The 15,777-nt window shown below is 38.9% G+C and overlaps 1 protein-coding gene across 9 annotated transcripts in view; it reads left to right on the forward strand.

Moving 5' to 3' along the window:
• Window positions 1-1,723: 1,723 nt before the first annotated feature.
• The window catches only part of st3gal3b (ST3 beta-galactoside alpha-2,3-sialyltransferase 3b), a 65,267-nt gene continuing 51,213 nt past the window's right edge, over window positions 1,724-15,777 (forward strand). For 3 of the 9 annotated variants that reach the window (XM_055032778.1, XM_055032783.1, XM_055032782.1), the window contains exons 1-2: window positions 9,179-9,578; window positions 14,241-14,388. In XM_055032778.1, the coding sequence (XP_054888753.1) occupies window positions 14,280-14,388 (109 nt within the window). In that variant the 5' untranslated portion in view covers window positions 9,179-9,578; window positions 14,241-14,279. Of the gene's footprint in view, window positions 1,807-9,178; window positions 9,579-9,649; window positions 10,264-14,240; window positions 14,389-15,777 lie in introns of those variants that run through there. The other 6 variants (XM_055032784.1, XM_055032786.1, XM_055032785.1 and 3 more) reach the window with 4 other exon arrangements.

The following is a 15,777-nucleotide window of genomic DNA, read 5'->3' on the forward strand; positions in this document are numbered from 1 at the left end:
GCTCTGCATCTTGTTTTTTTTCTCTGACCTTTTCTCATTTTCTGCAAATAAATAAAAATATATATATTAGAATTTCAGAGACATGTTGGTCATAAAATGAAAGAACAATGCTCATATTATTCAAACACATACATATAAAATCAGAAACTGATCATTTAAGGTGGTCTCTTAATATTTTCCAGAATAATAAATGTAATTTGGATAAGGCTGTACCTTTTGAAACAGCAAATAGTTCTCCACAAATTCAACACAAAAATCTCATCAAATCTGTGCATCAGACAGCATTTTTGGTACATTTTGCTCGTGATAGGAAATAATGAGACTTCTGAAAGCACTACTCTGAACTTCTTCTTTTATGCAGATGAAACATCAGGCACTGTGAGGGAAATAATAAATGTAAGCACACACTCATGAGTCACGACGCTGCAGTGCATGTGTGTTTCCATCAGGGCTTGAGACAGAAAGTCTGGAGGTCTCAGGATGTGAAAGTTCAGAAAGCAGTTGGTGATTCAGCAGACAACTTTGAACTGATGTTTCACTGTATTTTAACTTCACTGGCCCACATTTTCCTTCTCTCTAAATTTAACTGTGCTTAAATACCGAGAAGCAGTCTGTAATCATTTGCCTGCATTGTTTCCCCACATTGACTCTTCTGAAAGCGTTTGCTGCTGCTGGGGAGGCTAAGTTTAGGGTTCATTCCAACATGTTTCAGGCTGTTCCCACTTCATCACGCAGCCGGCAGCTCCACTCAAGTCCTCACATGATGGACTGAGCCCAAGTCATCTCAATAATCTCAGGGTGTTTCCCTGGTCCACAACCACCAGCTCTAGCTTTCTGCAGATAGGACAGAAACATTTCAAAATGATGACAGTTTTTCGTTTTTTGCAAAATGACCTACATAGTTAAATCTAAGCAGATGTGTGTTAATGCACAGTGCGTTGCAGAAGTACTCATGAGTCTAAGTTTATAATTTTACATTTTTTGTTGGAATTTTTCTGGTGGGTGAATCAGTCAAGTCAGGCTGGATGCAAGTAGACATCACTGCACATCTGAGTGAACACTGAACCATCCTCCTTCCACTTCACACACACCCTGGAAGCAGTGCTGCTCTGTCTCATCATATCACAGTAAACACTGAGGTTTGTCAGCGAGTAAAGGCACTTGTCAAGGTTTTGTATTTAGCAATGTCACATGATTATGAAAACATTTTAAGAAACTTTTGGATATTTTGGACAGTTTTTAGCAGACTTGCAGAAAGTGAAGCAAAGTGTTATTTGTAGTTTATTTGTGTATTTTTCCCATGTTGATGAACAATAAGAAGCAAAAGTCCATATCAAAAACAGCATAAAAAGCTATTCTTGTGAATATCATATTTGCCATGGTGGGGGATAATCTCCTGACTGGCACAATGTTTTGAGGTCAAGGGTGATTTCTTTTCAGTGTACTCACACTCTGAAGCATGTGCTGACTGTGTCTGCATGTATAAAATCATTTTCTTAAATAAACTGGAGCCTGCCATAGAGATCAGCATCATGTGTTCATGTTCACCTCCTTCTGCCTTGCTTGCATTTCCCTTTTCTCTATTTTGGATTCCAGCTCCATCTGTAACTGACAAATTGGTTAACTATTAGTGGCGTAGTACTTAAAGGTCAATGAGCAAGTAAACAGTATCTTGTTTGGGTTTTTTTTTGTTTGTTTGTTTGTTTGAGTTTTGGCCATTCAGCCTGGTTAGAAGTCAGTCATTCAGCAATGCTCTGCAGGCTGGAATGAAGACTCTGGAGAAGGCATTGAACTGCAGCTGAAAAGGTAATATTTCAACTTAAATTTTAACAGCTTGCAGCTGAAAAACTGCAGATTGAGAATGAGGAAGGAGTCGTTGCTCCTTTTCAGGAAGAGAGAAAAAGGCTGCAGCAACACGGCGTGTGTTTCGGCAGATGATGTGTTGGTTGTGGGACGAGGCGTGAGAACGTCCAGTAAAGTCCTGATAATGGTTGTTATCGAAATGCTGTTTTACAGGAGGAGATTGTTTCTCTGGTCTGTTTGGTCATGCTTCTGTGAACAAACAGTCCAGTGTTGCCTCTGAAATAGAAAGAGAACCCAGACAAAAAAAAAAGTGCTTTTTTTTTAACATGGTTCATGGAGAACAAATTTACAAGGCTAGCCCGGTTAGCCTTGGAATAATCTTGCTGCTGGAATAAGGAATTCCTTCATGAGATTGAACTATTTGTTTGAATCTTGTCTCTGCTGAAGTTCACATGATTTTTAAGTTCTGGGGAAAATAGTTCCTAGATCAGTGAGACGCTTTACTGACAGTGGATGTTCAGACTTTATGGTTTTGAGCTCACATTCAGTTTTTTCATTGTTTGACAGGAAAGTGAACTGGTAAAGTTAGAAAATGATCTTTTATAGGGAAGAAGTTGAAGGATTGTGGTGGACTGTGGAGTGGTTGTAGAGGCGGTCCTGGCCTTTTTGGCACCCTGGGAAAACCATCCTACCGGGACCCCCTGAGAGTTGCTGAAGTTCAGGTTGGTTGGAATCTGACTTGGTTGTTGTGGCTTCTGCTCCAGGACAGTCTGCTGATCTCCAAGTAGTTCAAAGCCAAAGATCAGACAGGAAGCTAGGGGGAGGTAAAGCGTGTGTTCAACTGAGGGACAGCAGCAGATTCTTGAGTCGGCTGAAAGGCTCTCCAGGTTGTCAGTATGGAGGAGGAGCTGACGAGGAATTAAATAAAGGGTAAAAGTGAAATACTGAGGCGTGTAACGGATACTAGAGCTCAGAAGGAGCAGAACAAAAAGGTTTTTTACAGGAACCGCTAGCGACAGTCTGGCAGCTGGCGACTGTTCCTGTTGGTCCTCTTTACAGATTAGCAGCAGGTGTGAGGAGCAGCCCCACCCTATAAGAGCCGAGGAGAGGAGAGACAGACACGACTTATCCCCAAGCTGCAGTCTGATCCGTTCAATCCATTAAAAAGAGGGAAGAACAGTTTTACTGACATCCTCTGCCGGGTGAGCCAGGGATTTGCTTTAAAACATGATAAAACTATCTGCAGTATAAATTAACATCCAATGCAAATATTTCTTTTTTAGAGCTGCTTCTAAAAAAGTGTGTGCCGGTTCAGTTTGATATTGGAGGTAATAAAGCTGTAAAAAAAACAAAAAAAAAACAAAGTGTTGCTTGAAAACATATAACTGGGAAAGAAGCTAATATTGAAGGAAACTGGCAACATGATGCTGCAACTAGTTGAACTATGAGTAGTTTAGACAGTAAGTTCAGAGCAGAAGAGAGTTTATGAACAAATACTAGAATTTTCTAGAATTTGTTGTTTCACTATAACACATAAAGAAACTGAAAATACATCTTATCTCTCCAGTAGCAGAAGGTTAGCCAAGCAGTCACGTTGTCGATTTCTCTGATCTGTGATTTAAATGATCTCTATATCTGAGAATTACAAGCAACAATATTAAAATGTGTTTCATTTTAAGGGGGTAAGGCAGTTCTCCATGTTGTGGTGTCTTCTTTTAATGGAATCTTGATCAATGATTATCATGAACTCTAACTGCATGTGCAAATATTATTTATAATGCACAGGATCAAAACTATACATACTGGCTCACTTACGAGGTCTACATGAGCCAGGAATGATGTATTCAGACAAACGGTGCAGAGGATGTTGGTAAGCTGTTAATAAGACTGCGGCATATTTGACAGATATTGTAAAACTCATTTAATGTTGGTCAGCTTCCGTAAAGCTTTAATAGTGTTGAGGCACATTTAGTCTTTTAAAGTCAAAAACGAGTTTTAAGGTTGGAATACCCAACTATGTCCAAGCTTAAAGCAACTGATTTGAAATAAAACTTTCACAAAAGTAAGGTATTTAAGTAAGGTGGTCCTGAAATGTATTTAAAGCTATATGTGCAAACATTTGGTTTGTTCATTTGAGCATTTTGATTGAGCTGTATGCGATATTTGTAGCATCTACCAGGCGCTTCTTTGTTGCTCATCAGCATCACAGTCTCTAAATTGTTCTGGAACTTTTATGGATGACATCTCTGGTATGCGATTAAAGGGAGATAGTGTAGAGCCACAGGATTCGCCCGTTTGATGATTTTTCTGTGGATCATAACTCCAAAGTCTCTTAGAAAAAAAGCGGGTCTTCGCAGATTTATTTCATAGAGCATATGAAAAATATTCAAAAGAATATACAACCTTGAAAGCTGAAATACCGCGCACAAAGTGCTAGGTAACCAGCTCTATTGGTTGGCGCTTGGAATCAGCCAATCCAAGAATCACCTTTATTGGAATTCAAACTCTGAACACAAACGATTTCCCTGAAAACATTAACGGAAGATGTGGAATCGAATCAGTGAATACTTTTGCAAAGCACTGCATACTGTTGAAAGTTGTAGAAAATGCACACGAAAGGATGCATAAACCAACACAAAGTCCATCGTATTGTAACACTATGCTCCCCCTTTATTCCACTCTGCTCCATTGTCCACATATTCCTGTTTGGAGAATGTGGGACATGTGCAGGATCCTGTTATTCACTTCCTACAGTCTTCTCAGTGGAGGAAAATGCCCACCTTGCTGCTCATCTATCATTTAGAGCAGGTAATGATTTATTTAGCCACATTAAGCTGTGGTGGTGCAGAAACATTAATTAGATGTGATGAAAGTTGGAACAATGAAGACAGGGAGGAAATGGTGTCAAGAAATTAGAACCTTTAAAACTTGTGGTAACTGCAAAGCGTCAGATTCCAGAGAGATTTTCAGAGGACTTGTTCCTCAGTCTCTGTGTTTATTAAAGGGTTGCTGGTCAGGAGGAGATTTTACTGAGTGTCTTCCAGCCTCCGGTGAGTCTCCTTCCTGATGCTGAGCTTTTGAATAGCTGTTATTTTCTATCTTAGACTGAAATAAAGCTGTGCAAAGTTAGGCCAGAAGTCACTATGAGCCTGGATTCCAATTGACTTAAGCATGACTATGAATGGGTCTGTAATCATACAATAAAACCTTCTGAAGCATTTATTTACTGTTTCCATCGTCCTTTGACCTCTGGTGAACTTCTGGAGCGGTCTATCAAGGAAAGCCATGCTCCATTCAAACTGTAAGCGCTGTCACTGAAGAAAATCATCAGTTTTATTCATTCAATTTAGTCAACTGTTTGTTTTTATTCAGCGGATGGGGAGGATTATCTGGGCTTGTTTAGTAGCTTCTGGACTTCGAGTCAACCCTTATCTCCAGTGTACAAAAGTTTTCTGAAGTCAAATGTGAGACCATTAGCTAAAGTGTGCACTCAGCCATGAGGACAATGACTCCAAACACAGCAGAAGATCTGCAACAGATGCGAGAAAGAAAAAAAGATCTGTGAGAAACTTTGTTAGCAGGCCTCTGCAGAAACTTAAACTAGCCGATGGTGTAGTTGGACCATTAATCTGTGTTAGAGCAGAGACACATGTGCGAAAACACATTCTGTGGTACTGCAGTACAGTTCATCCAGTGCAACACATTATTGTGATGGTTTATTTGGTATGGTATTGCATATACTATACTATGCTTATGTCTCGTCTTGACAGTATGCAAATTGCGTGTTTTAACATTATTCATTCCATTATTCATTAACAAAATTCCTGCTATAGTCAGAGATTTTATCTGTCATAGGAAAATTCCTGAGGCTCTGTGTGTACAATTAACACTCCACGGTAGCGTAGGTTCAGATGTTACATGTAACATGTCAACTGTCAACCCTTATCATGTCAATACATGTAACATCTGATTGGAAGAGAAGCGCTGTTACTATCCACCCCATGTGGTGATATGAGTGATAATTGTCTGTGCTGATAGATTTTCACCAGTCATCAGACAAAGCCGAATGTAGAATGACCCAACATGAAGCAAACTTTTCAGTGTGATGGATTGTCAGGCATTTACATGCTTGTCTTGGTTATGTAATGTTATCTTAATAGGGAAACCAACCCATAATTTATCTATTTCCCCAAATCTAAACACTATGCTGCATTTGACAGAAAAGTACAAAAGCGCAAAATCTTACCATGTAGTTTTCATCTAGTTTCTAGTGCAAAAATCTCAGCACAGTTGAAATAATGCAAAACTAACTTAGAAGTAACTTTACATCTTGTTTTATGTTAATAATTCTTGAAAATTGATGAGGTCAGCAGGGATTTTGGATGTGGAACTCTTGAATTTATGCCATTATGGTCTCTTTGTTTAATTGTTAAATAATGAACTCTGATCCTAACTGAAGTAAGTAAATTGTCTGGTGCTTCAGGTCTCTTTGTGACTTCCTGGTGTGTTATTGGAGAGGAGTTGGTGTTCCCCTGTTTTCTTCATTTAAGAATAATGACTCTCACTTTGGTTCATTGTGGTTCACATTATCAACCACATGTATATGTGGTACAAAAAAATTCTTCACCAGACTGATAGATGTATCTGGGATCTGTTCTCTGAAGTCCTAACATTGGAATATGATATGATGTTTCTTGACCTACTTATATATATATGTATTTTAACAGATTTGTTAAAACTATTACTATGTTGTAACAGATAACCTGTGAAACAATTGAATTCCTCAAACCACCACCAACTAGAAACACTTAGCCAGGAGGAGGATTTTGGAGTTGCCAATCATGCTTGGATACCAGCTGCTCACAAAGTTGCCCTCCTCCCTCTAGATATTTGTTATGCAACAGCATCTTCCCGGTAGCAGAATCTGCCAGGAATAGTAAGGCTTGGAATGGCCATGCCATCATCAGTGGCAAAAACAATTAGTTGTTTATCCACCGTTAACACATGTAGCAGCACATACATGAGATTAATTGACAGCACTAAGACCCCCCTCCTGGCTCTGATTGTCCATTTTTGACCTGGAGGGGTCAATAGAAGCTCAGGAGGAGGTGAAGGAGATCGATCTTTTCACATCTTGTCTGTCTCATACGGTCACAACATGGTGACCGTTTTAGCAAACAAAAAAAGGAACCAGGAACAAGATGGTGAGGTGTGATACATCCCACCCATCGCCATTGCAAGCTAAGCAAATTACATAACCTGGCAAGTAAAACAAGCTTTTAATTTATGGTGCACGGGTCGTATTTCTTTTCAGAGTTGAGCCTTTTTCGCACCATAATCTGTTCACAACAGATGCAGTGAATGGGAAAACTTGGACAAAATTTGACAGGGAACAACAGCAACTGAACAGCGAGAGCAAATGATTGTGGCTCCTCACTTTGGAAGGTGCATTTTACTCCATTGGACAACACACCCTTCAGGTAGATGAGCTGTATAACTGACCATGCTGATCGACTAACACCCTATCAAGAGCAAATGCTGCTATTTTTTTGTCATCCTGTGACAATTCATGCCAATAAGTCTATTTGTGTGTGAGTGCATCTCAGGTTTTGCCTCCTGTGTCATTCTCCTTCCTGCTCCTAATCTCCTGAGCTCCTCTGGAGAACAGCGGGTGAGCAGATTCTATTTCCTGCTTGATTCAATATTAACAGATCCGGGTGCTACTCTGAGATGCTTTTTGCAGGGTAAAAATGGAAACCTGACGCCTCGCTGTTTCCTCATCTCTTAGTGTTACAGCTGTTTGTGCAGAATACAAAGGCTTTGTGAATGTCAGGAAATGACCAAGAGACGAGATATGTAAAGGAAAACCCCAAAATAAGAGTAACAGGAGCAAGAGAGTGAGCAGTCTGCTGTTACCTGGGTTGTGATGTACTGGAAAGTGAACTGGAATGAAGGTTATCAGAACAGTGGATTGTTGCATTAAGATACCTGACAGTGGCGGCTTTTCCAGTGCGCAATAATAATAATAATAATAATAATAATAATAATAATAATAAAACAACACAATTTTGCAACTACTGTGTTTCCACTACATAGAAAACACAATTAACATTACATGTGAATAAGTATGCTCATGCGATAGGTCATTAAAGAACATGCTGCCACATATTATTGTCTTTTTTGTCTTTTCCATCAACAGTAACATCCAGCTGTTTATCACATGATTTTGTGTGATGCAAAAAAAAAAGTGTTTTCTTTGCAGTTTTGCACAATGCACTAATTTTGACAAGTCCATCTCATCCTACTGTGAAATCTTTTTTTTTTTGTTAATAAAAACTGCCATGTCTCCACAAAGCAGATTTATTTCTGTGATTCCAATTTGCACTGGAAACGAGGTGATTTGAGCTGAGGTCCTTAAAACTGAGTCTGTAACAGTATATGAAACTCACTATACATGTACAAATCAATCCCCCACACTATGCTGATGTAATTTTTGCAAGCATGTTTTGCTATTCCAGAATTCAGTTTTGATTGTGTGCAGTTGCCCACAAAATAATTTAGTCAGGACAGTTTAAACAATTAAATAATCTAGTATTAAACCTTTTGTCCCCCAAATTCAACACTAAATCCTATTTTTAATGACTACTGTCATCTGGAAATGTTGTTCCCCTGGTTTGAACCACCTTTCTGCTTCCCCCACATCCCCCTTCGCCCACCATCCTCCATGAAGTTGTTGGGTGCTGTTGATATTCAGAGCCTCAGGCTGTAAGAGGGTGGGAAGGGGGGGTTTGGGGAGCGATGACCCATTTCACTCCCCACAAGATGCCACCCTGGATGGTTGCCCATGTCGCCTCTATCAAGAACCACCACTGACTATCAGGTTTGTAGAACTCCTTGTTTTCAGTTCTACCTGCCACATTTCTGTGGAGCTGAGGTCAGGGCTTTGTGATGGTCACTCCAAGGCATTTTTCTAGTAATTTGACAGTATGCTTTGGGTCATTGTGCATTTGGAATACCGATTTGTGGTTAGGTATTTGATGCCTCGAGAGTTTCACTTTTATCTGACACGTCTGTTTAAAACATCTTTTTAAGGGATCTTATGCAATATTCTAATTAAGGCTGAATTTTCTGGTTATGTCCTGTAAGCCTTAATAAGCATCAAAATTACAAAGAATAAATGTTGTAGATAGTGTATGTATGGTTTAGTCACCACAATGAAGAGCCTCCAACTTAATAAAAAAAGAAAGAAAGAAGAAAAAAAAAAACAATAACAAAACTTTGCTGTCCAAAGTAGCGCTGTAGATGTGAGGATGCTGGACTGCTGCTGAGCCAGGACTGTTAGAGCTGAAGGGGGCTGAGCCTCGGAATCTCTGGATAGAAATGCTTCAAACTGAGCGGAGTGTTAACAGTGAAACGTTCATGTGAGCGATACCTTTCGTGAAGAAGCGGATGGTCTGGTGCGATGATAAACCCCACTAAAACAGGGAGCGGAGAGCCGCATCTTCACGCAGACGTCCTCGTGTGACTTCAGAGGCTTTTCATGGACTTTGTTGAGCTGCTGCGCCCGGGAATCTCTGAAGACTTTCCTCGCAGAGCTGCTGACTGTCTGAAACGGCGCAGTCATGCTGGCCCTGTTCTGCTCAGTGGACTGAGGACCTCCACAGATGTTCCCAAAATGTGTCGGAGCGGAAGGGAAGCGCGCCTGCTTCAACCTGTGCATGATTTTATTTGAGGAATCATCAGTTTCACGCCCTCGGACTCAAATAAAAAGAAAGGTAACGTCCGCGGACTGTCACTAATTTACAGTGAATTGTGGCGTTTGAGGACAAGACGTCTTTACGTTCAGCTCGCAGCTGAGGTTGTGGTTTAATTTAAGGGTCTCTGGTTAGCTGTTGTGTTTTATGTGGCGGACCTCGGCGTGGGCCATACATGTGGACTTTTTCTCAAAGAAATTCTGAAGAATTTTTCTGTCAGCTGAGAAAATGATCTTCTGGAACATTGTTTACGTAGAAGGCCTGCCCGGTGGTTCAGGCTTGCGCTGTGCCAACGTAGCGTTGTTAGCATAGCGGTTAGCTAACGCACAACGGTCGCCCCGCATTTTCCTCCTTTTTATTTATCCAAACTAATATTTGTGTGTCACACAGACATGGTAACAATGAACAGGCGGAGCACGACACTTAAAATACGAGTCTTTGTCATGACTTAAAATTGGCTGCTTCTTTTTGTTAGACCGTGAAGTAAGTTCCCGTTATGTTTGCTTTTGCTAACGGACTCGGAATGTTTTTCAGGTAAATGGCTGAGACTCTGTTTTGTCTTAAACTGTAAAATTTCAGAAGAGCTAAACATCGTGTGGGAACTGAACAACAATGTGGCTGTTTTTCTATAAATATTTCTTTTTCCTGCGTTCCTTCGGACGTCCCCTCACAGACGGGACTTTTAAATGTTCTTTACAAGAAAAGGGTACGTTGAAAAATAAATACACGAGTAAAATGATGTGATTAGAATTTTCACGTTACCTATAAAACAAAAGCAGCAAAATGGTTTTTGTTTTAGTACCGATCCAAGAGTTGATAACTATATTTTCAGTTTTTGTGGATCTCATATTTGTATTAGTGTTGTTTGAACAGCTGATGAGCAGAGAACCTAAATGACCCCTGAACATGGAGCACAAAGGTCTCTGACCCCAAGCTTTTAGACCAGAGGTTCCCAAACTTTTCAGATTTTCTGCATTTACAAAAGATTTAAAACAAAAGTGTTTTAACTTAGTTAAACGTGAGTTGTCACATTTAACTGTTATAAAATTTCCTTTTGAAGCTAAAATAGTATAAAATGAGGGTTGCAATTATGTTTATAGGTTTTTTCTGTTATTTTATAGAATCAAGAAATTTACTCTTCTGAGGAATAATATTTAATTCATTAGGTAACTATGTTAACTGGTTGGTAGAGCTTCATTCAGCTCCCTAACAGACACATTATTTTTGCTTCTTGGTGAATGTTCTGCCTTTTAGTGGGTAGAGTAAGGTACTTTCCCTTGTAATAATCGTTTTAAGTCAAGTTTGCAACCTTAAAATACATCCTTCCCCCTATAACAACTTCAAAGGATATTGTGCTTGCATTATTTTCAAATAAAACAAGTGAAATTCTGAATAAGCTTTAAACAAATAAATTATGTGAACTTGACTGTCAGATTAAGCATGCTTGCAAATCAGATCAGTTATTTCTTGTTCTAGAGGTACGTTCAAGAAACATTAATATACCATTTGGGTAATGCAAAAAATTCTACTTCTCTTTAGGTTAAATAAAGCATGACATCGTTGGATTAATACATTTTCAATAGACACTAAATTTAGGGAAAGACTAGCAAAGGCCTTAAATTCAGGGTATGTATTTGACGTTAACCTTGGAAAATCTTCAAAGTTTTACCACAGGGAGCGAGCAGGTTGTTGCATAATCACTAACCATCAAACTGGAGCCAAAGACTCACGGATCATTTAAAGCTATGTAATTGTAATGGGGACAGGTTTATTGTTTTTCAGTTAGGACTGTCATTTTTCTGATGGCTAATTCTGAAAAAGCAGTTCTGTCTTCTTTCTCATAGTCTGAGCTGGTTGCAAGTCTTAGAGCAGCAGGTGTTTATCAGTCATAGTGGATGTTCTTCGATTCATGTGAGAGAATGCAGACTCTCACAAACGAGTGCATCCAAAAAAGAAAAAAGTTTAAAGCCCAGTTTCTGATTGTAATTTTCTAATGGCTTCCAGAGGTGTTGGCTCAGACGAGACGTGGTCCTGGATTTGATTTAGTCATTTGCAAGCGTTAGCATCTTATTTTCAACAGCAGACCTATCCAGGATGAGAAGCGTTGTTATTTTGGACGCTTCTCAAAATAACGAGCAATCCTAATGTTTCAGAGCAACTTTAGTATTGTTGCTCTGCTGTGCAATGACTATTCTTTTTTTTTTTTTTTAAGTTTCTTTGTCAGCCTGCTGCTTATATATATTTTTTTGTTTAATAAAATTTCTGAGTTTTGTGCAATTGCTTTTTTTGTTACAAGTTAATTTTCTAAGCTACATAAAAGTAATTAGAAATAAAATTTGGGTCAATATTGGTGCTGCTGATATGGCAGAATTGACCAATATTTTTTTAATTTGCTTGATTTAATCATATGAATTTATTATTTTGATTACTACATGTCTAACTCCATATCTAAACCTATATTTCTGCCATGGACTACAGCTGCTGGTGTAATTGAGTGAATTGTTGATCTCTGTGTTCGTTCTTCCGTCTTTTGTGCATGAAGCTGCACTAAACGACTAAGGACCTGCGGCCATATGGTGGGACGGGTCTGCAGGTGATGTCTGTGGTGATCACTGTCTCAGTTCTGTTCATGTTTAATTCTATTTAGTGTAGAACTGCATTTGAAGCAAAGTCTGACCGGGGGAAAAAAATCTTGATGATATTCCAGTATGCTGTGCAGGATATAAAAGTTTTTGCAGATCTTTGATTTTCATTACCTTTAGTTACACTTGGATAAATGTTGCATGGAGTTATTACTGTTTTAATTCTCCACACATGCAAGGGCTGGCTTTGAAGAGTCTACAGTCTGATAGTCAAATTACCTTTAGCCACATCAACAGTTTGCCACCATTTCATTTACCTGAATAAATACCTGGATGTTCTACATTTTATCAAGAGGCTCAACAATTCCATGACATAAATTTTTATATAACTTAGGACATTTAGTCTTTTAGCATACCTTTTTAAGTTTGACAAATTAGTTGTGTGTGGTGTGAACTGTATTCAACAGTTTTTGTGTTTGTTTTTAAATATTAAATCAAAGTTTTTGATCAGTTACTCAGTAATTGAGTAGCTTTTACACCAAATAATTTTTTACTCTTGAGTGGAAAATAGCTTTCCAAGAAATTATTTAAGTAAAAATATGTTGAAGCAGAGCTACTCTTGAGTACAAGGTTACTCTGCCTATGATGCATCCCTTACTGGTTATTTAATGCCAAGAATAAACCCAAACCTCTTTTCTTGCTGTTTTGAAGTTGTGCTCACTATTGTGTTTCACATATTTTAAAATAATTCTTTGTCACAATAGAAAGAGGAAAGTCAGGAAGCAGACATGAGGCCAGCAGCTGGGATGATGATGCAAGTTTTTCTCAGTTAAGGAAAAATTATAACTTGCTGAGAAAAAAATGTATCTGCTGCAGGGAGAAATCAGGCAGGAATCAGGACAGGGTTTTAAGAGATTTCAGACTGTTTTGTCGTCCGTCATTTTGACTGACGGCCTCAGAAATTTAGCATCATGTTTTATTTTACCGGGGAGGTTTTAAATAATATTAGCATTTGCTATTCAGTTGCACTTAATTTTTATGTGGTTTACTTAATATTTAGTAAGTTGAACAGAGAATCCAGATCCCATCACACAGACAAACGTATCTGTTTCTCTGCAGTGATTAAAAACCACTGAAAGAACAATGACAGGGTCTCTCCCAGAAAACCTGCTGAGCCCTACGGTTGGTGCGTTAGGGTAGTCTATCAGCGGTCCACATGTAACATTTTGGTGTTTAAAAGCTACAGAAATTCAGTCCATAGATATGATGTCTGAGCCTGACCCGGCTCGACTAATTTGTTTTAATTAGAGGTCCCAGGCCAAATGAATCCCAGCACATTATTTTAAGATTTTATTGCTTTCGTTTATAGATCACAATTTGAATATGCAGTGCAACGTGCCCCAGTTTCTGCTCGTTTTTGTCGCTTGTTGTTACGCAGGGTGTCAAGTGCAAATCTTCTATAATATGTGGTTGAAAAGATCCTAGCTCACTTATTACTTTCTGTAACAAGATAGACAGTTTGCTCCTCCATTTAAACAATAAGAGGATTAGCACAACATATCTTTCTCTTTAGTTTTCACTCTTCTGGATCTACTGTTGGCTTGTTAAAGGCGCCACTTCAGCCAAAGGCGCCACTTCAGCCAAAGTTTTGAATCCGCTTTTGAACCAGGCGTCCTAAACATAACTCAACCCGCTTTCAGCTCCGAGTCAGCATTTAGTTCAGTGCCCATGTCAGAGTTGATATTTTATATTGATTGATTTAGTATATTCAGATTAACATTCACGTATGTATGCAAGTAACCCTCTCCCACCATTTCCACTGTTTGAGGAAGCAGTGATACTGTAGATATTCTTAAATAATAAACTTATACACCTTCCTAATATATATTTTTTTTACAAGAAAAGGACTTTGGCCATCATTTTAGGAAGGTGATGGTATATTTCCTTACCTTGATAGTATCTGAAATAACTGTATCAGCAGTTTGTTGTTTTAACTTTTTCTCCACATCTGTCCTGCAGTAGTTGCCATTGTGTGTGTTTTTGCCTTCCCTTTGCTAATGTCTGCCATTAAAACTCGCCTCTTCTCTGCTTGTCAGTACAGGTGATGACCTTGATGGTGCCATGTGAATGACCTTAGACCATGAAGCCCACACACAAGCTGCTGTTTGTCCTGTGTGCCTTGCTGGTGCTGGGCTTTATATACTACTCTTCTTGGAAGCTACATATCGACGTATGGGGACAGAAGCCCCGTAAGTTGCTCCTTCAGTCTAACAATGAAAGTTATTACTCATAAATTAACCCATCTTTCTTTGTATTCTCTTTGTAACCCTTGCATTGTCTATCTTTTTAAGTGTGAATGTCCGTCTTGATGTTCTGTTTCACAAAAGCTCCGGGTGTCTGTTAATGTCTCAAACACAGTGTAGGTTTTCTTTCAGCTGGTCAGAGCTGTGGATGTTGCTGGGAGAGGAATGTAATCAGATTTACCCAGAAGGCCTGTGTTAAAGCTATGTGCATGTTGCTCACTTCCTGCACTGGCAGATACTGACATCCACTCCTCTGAAAGAAGGTGGAGATGACATTCGCAGATTTTCACTCTGACATAGTCACAGTTATTGATGTAACTGTCGTTAAACTGTAAGGTAAGGCTTCCTCTTCTTGCTGAAACACCACAATCTGTGGTGTTTCAGCAAAACTCTTGGATTCTGTCTCAAAAAACAAGTTTTGTGACATGTTAACACTGCAATAAAGAGAAACTGAATTTAGCTAAAATCACACTATGGATATTTTTATTCCCTCCTGCCATCTAACTTCTCCCTTCTCCTAATGTTTTTTTTCCTTTGGAGGATCGGCTAATAATTTAACCTATTGTGCTAATAACCGAGTGGTATTACCACAGCCACCTGTTATAAAATGTGGTTTGCAGCTCAGGAAGAAAACCCAACAGATAGTAGTATTACGCTTGCCTTTAGAAGTAACTAATGCTGGTATCCGGCCCGTTGCCAATATCGGTATTGAGAGAACTCTCTCAAGACAGTATTGGGGAGTATTGTGGGGGGGAAAAGAACAAGTCAACTATTTGTATTTTGTTTCACATTTAGAGCAGTGAAAATTATGCTACCTATTGAAAACTGTTTATTATAGAGGTGTTACAAGGAGCTTCAGTGGCAACAAGAAGCCTGTTTAGATTACACCATATTTCATAATTTCATACTTTTGTTTCAACAACTGATGTTGGTCATGAGAACTCTGCTAACGTTTCAGTTTGGGTTTGACAACGTAAAGCAGTTTCAAAATGTTCTTGATGTTTCACTACTAAACTCCTGTTTTATGAAGCTGGCTCACACATCAGATTCCTTTAGTGGAATGCTATCCTGTTAGTAAATAATTGACAATTAACAGTAGACAAGCTTGTTCTATTGCCACATTACAAAATAAATTAGTAATTGAATGTAATAGATTTTCAGATTGATTTACCTATGTTTTACAGCTCAGCACAGCAGCAGCTTTAGGCTTGTGAAGCTTTCACAAATTCTAATTAAATGGTGTGCTAAACTTAACATTGACAACAGAGTAGATTCTAAATGTTTAATCAGATGAGGCTTGGTCAGTTGGGCTGATTTCCCAGTGCATTTAGAATC

This window comes from Poeciliopsis prolifica, unplaced genomic scaffold (assembly GCF_027474105.1).
Source record: "Poeciliopsis prolifica strain line A6 unplaced genomic scaffold, Auburn_PproV2 SCAFFOLD008, whole genome shotgun sequence".
NCBI lineage: Eukaryota > Metazoa > Chordata > Actinopteri > Cyprinodontiformes > Poeciliidae > Poeciliopsis > Poeciliopsis prolifica.